The sequence below is a fragment of the Pseudonaja textilis genome, chromosome Z (genome assembly GCF_049901715.1).
Source record: "Pseudonaja textilis isolate UNSWEBS1 chromosome Z, rPseTex1.2, whole genome shotgun sequence".
Taxonomy (NCBI): domain Eukaryota; kingdom Metazoa; phylum Chordata; class Lepidosauria; order Squamata; family Elapidae; genus Pseudonaja; species Pseudonaja textilis.
The window spans coordinates 125,987,497-125,991,429 of record NC_142008.1 but is presented as its reverse complement, the minus strand read 5'-3'; the positions used below and the strand labels follow the sequence as shown (position 1 = coordinate 125,991,429).

Below are 3,933 nucleotides of genomic sequence, written 5' to 3'. Positions count from 1 at the left end.
GCAGGTAAGGGGGGGAGTGCTGCATGTGAAGGAAGGTAGAGCGCATTGCACTGTGGGTGTTGGCACGCGTGCGCACGCTTACAGCACACAAAAAGGTGCGCCATCACTGACCTGGCCGTAGGCGACCCTCCGGGAGGGTGAACGCGGCCTCCCTGGGCTCCAGAGGCCTGCCGGAAGCCCCAGTTTTCACCCTCCCCGAGCTTCCGCCTTGAACCTGCACTTCCGTGACACCCAAAAAGGGCCGCGTGGAGATTCCTAGCCGGACCCAGGCCAAGGGGTGGGATTTGTCATTAAAAATTGATAAAATTAGCAACCGGGTCGCCCCAACCGGTGCGAACCGGTAGCAAAATCCTGCCTAGCCTATGTTCTGCCATTTAAACCAGGGGTCTCCAACCTTGGCAACTTTAAGACTTGTGGACTTCAACTCAAAGCTGGCTGAGGAACTTTGGGAGTTGAAGTCTACAAGGCTTAAAGTTGCCAAGGTTGGAGACCCCTGGTTTAAACTATCCTCAGAGAATCTAGTTCCGGGTGCACCAAATTCAAGGCCTTCCAGCTAGACGTGGTTGGCGATGTGGTCGCCTCCGGCCGGCACGGCCATCTGGGTCTACCCAAGGCGAAGAGGAAACCGGCCAACGGTTTGGCGAGTGGCATTAGGCTGGCCACGGCCACCCAGTCGGCCACACCCCCTCCCCGCGGTCATCCCCAGCCCAATGAAATGGAATTTGACACCCTTGCTCGAGTTAAAAGCTTTTGCTGGTATCCAGGTAAACTACCTCAAGGCGTTCCCCCCGTCTACTAAAACAAGGAATTAGCTTTTTCAAAGGTTTCGCTGGCAAAAAGTGGAAACGCGCGCGATTCAGACACACCGCGGATGCTCCCAAGAAGTTTCTGAAACAAACAAGCATCAACGGGGTAGAGAAACGCCATTTGGAAAGCTTGTTCTGAAGAATCTACTATATCCCCAACAAACCATCATTCTTGCACTCTGGAGAGACATGTTTAATCCCAAATAAAATTCACAGCTTTGTTTCCAAAAAAAACCACACCCCACTCCAGACCCCCGACACGTCACTCTTTCCAGACTCAGGAGAAAAATAGAATAAAATATTCGATCTGGAGTGCAAATGGATTCCATCGCTTGTCCCTTCGAATTCATTTTGAGATGATAGACGGTTTAAAAAAAATAAATTAAAAAACAACAAGGAAAGAAGGGACAAAAACAAAAAAGAACAGAAAAATGTTCAAAATGAAGAAAACCTTCCCTTATTTTGATCTTTGCTGCCCCGGCTGGATTGTTTTTTTGGCCAAAAATTCACCCCAAATCCAACCGGGGTGGGAAGAACATTTGGAGGAAGTGTGCTCAAAACCACCACCCCACCCCCGACACGCCCTTGGGCAACCTGAGTAAAATGAATTTAATTTTTGGAGAGTCCCGCCACTCCGTGAATCCTGGCCGAAGGAAAAAACCACGTTCCAGGTGGGTTTCGATCTCCCCAGCTTCACAAGGTGGTGAGTTTGAGATCGTAGGCTTTCCTGGCCAGCTTTTCCGGATCGTTGGACGCCATGAAGGAGAAATCTTGGAAAATGTCCAGGTAGGTTTCATCACCTGGAACCCAAAAGGACAAGGATATATATATATATATATACAGTATTATCATATAAGGCCTTGGCAGGACCACGCCTGGAATACTCCAATCCAGTTTCGGTCCGTATAAAAATAGATTTTTGAGACTCTAGAAAGAGCGCGGAGAAGAACAATTAAAAGGATTAGGGGACTGGAGGCTCAAACATACCAAGAACTGGGCTTGGCTAGTTTGATGAAAAGAAGGAATACGGGGGACGGGATAGTAGCTTTCCCTATATTTGAGGGGCTGCCCCAAAAAGAGGCAAGGAACCAGGAGGTGGTGAGTTCTAGTCCTGCTCCAAGCCTTAAAAGCTCCCCTTTTCGTCTGAAAATTCACATTTTTAGCAAAGGAACATCTATGTTAAGAGGCTGAGTCGGTCTCTTTCTTCCCTCTCCTCCACCCCTGTCCATTCCTTCTTACGGAGGGCAAGACTCACCCGACTGGCCCAAGGCCAGCTCAGCCTCCCGCATCTTGGCCAGTCGTAACCTTTAGAGGAAGGAAGGAAGAAGTCACCGAGAATCCACAAATAGGACAATTTATCCCTCAAAAAACATGGCGTCCCCTCCCCACCAAAATACAACCTAAGTCTCCGTCCTGCAGGAAATTGGGGGACTTTCACCCCAACCACATGGAGAGCCTTACTCTACCGGTGGACTAGACTACTGCAATGCATTCTTTCCGGGGCTACCCTAGGAGACTATTCCAAAACTTCCCATTAGTAAGACCCGAGTGGGAATCTTCCAGACGGCATTCCATCCTGGTTTATCTTTACATGCTCAGAGGGCGAAGAGGAGGGACAGAAACCACCTGTCCGATCTTAAGAACCCGTTACGGAAACTCCCAGCACCACCAAAATGGGAGGGGACGTCTCGGATGAGTGGCGGCATTCAAATTTGTCTACTATCAGTTCCATGGGCGTGGCTGGGTGGGCGTGGGACTGGAGGGGTTGTCAAAAGACAGAAACTCACTTTCTGGAGCAGGGGGTTGGACAAGATGACCTCCAGGTACCTTCCAGCCTTGGATTGCCCTGCTGTTCCAAAGCATCCTCTGAAACGGCGTCTAGGGCCAAGGTGTGTGGTCCTTCCTCCCTCTCCTTTTTTCCTCCCTCCCTCTCTCCCTCCCTTTTTCTTTCTTTCTCCTTCTTTTTCTCTTTCTTTTTCCTTCTTTTTTTTTCCTCTCGCAGCGTCTTGCCCCCTTGTGCAATTTTTTTTTACTACCAGTTCGGATGAACTGGGCCGAACCGGTAGAATACCACCACTGGTCTGGATGGCCACTGGGTGACCCCAATCCGTGCCACGAATCCATTTTTGCCCACCCCCTCCGACTCATGACCCGCCTTTCTCCAAATTGCAGAGAGCGGTGTGTGTGTGTGTGTGTGTGTGTGTGTGTGTGTGTGTGTGTTCAAGGAAAGCCAGGAGTGTTGAGTGACAGCCCCCCAACACCCAATACGTCCCGCCTTCTTCCAAGGCCAAGATTGGCACCCGCTCCCCGGCTCCCCCTGCCTTTTCTTACAGGGTTACAATGTCTGCGTTGGCCGAATCGATGGCGATGCCCAGGGGGTCTTTGCCTTCCCCGTCGACTGCATTCATGTTAGCGCCGCGTTTGAGAAAAAGGCAGGCCAGCCTGGGTGGGGGGAGGGGGGGGAGGGAGTGGGAAGAAAAAAAAACGGGGTACAGAAGTTGAAATAAGTTGTTCCCGGAGAAACAGGTCTCCCACCTCATCGGGCGAACCAAATTCGAAAAGGTCATTGTCAGGATTCCAGCAATCACCCTAATTGATTCATGATCCTCGAGCCAAACTTCAAAAAACGTCCAAGGATTCATTAGAGGTGACATACTGGCCCTGCCCTGTATAAAGCCAATTCTGGCATAGGTAATTTAATAGTCCCCTGTGACCCTGTTCTCCCCCCCTCTCCCTTGGGTGTCTCATAAACCAGACTCTCCAATTGACCCCGTTCACGGGCTGGGTGTCATCCTTCACGTTCTCCAATTCAATATATTCCCGGGAAAAAGCTGTGGTATTTTAGTTCCAATTTTTAAAAGCTAAGAGTTGGAATGTACTTTTGCTTTCTTTTCGCTGCGGTTAAGCAGATCTCTGAAGTGAATTTCCTAATGAAATGTCTGTGAGAGCACCCTCCCTCTGTTATTAAGTGAGTCATTAAGTGGCCGTTAAGCAAATCTGGCTTCCCCGTGGTCGCAAAAGGGGACCGAAAGGACGTGCCAGTTGCTGAGGCTCTGTATTTTGTCCCGTGGAGGCTGCATGAAAAATGGTCATAACTCAGTGCCACTGAAACTTGGGTCACTAAACG

At 50.0% G+C, this 3,933-nt stretch overlaps 1 protein-coding gene across 2 annotated transcripts in view; it reads right to left on the bottom strand.

Annotated features, from left to right (window-relative positions):
• Nucleotides 1-983: 983 nt before the first annotated feature.
• ACAP1 (ArfGAP with coiled-coil, ankyrin repeat and PH domains 1) overlaps nt 984-3,933 on the bottom strand; it is a 41,716-nt gene continuing 38,766 nt past the window's right edge. For both annotated transcript variants that reach the window (XM_026723061.2, XM_087916428.1), the window contains exons 20-22: nt 3,138-3,248; nt 2,062-2,111; nt 984-1,606 (exon numbers count right to left, since the gene is read on the bottom strand). In XM_026723061.2, the coding sequence (XP_026578846.1) occupies nt 1,500-1,606; nt 2,062-2,111; nt 3,138-3,248 (268 nt within the window). In that variant the 3' untranslated portion in view covers nt 984-1,499. The remainder of the gene's footprint in view (nt 1,607-2,061; nt 2,112-3,137; nt 3,249-3,933) is intronic.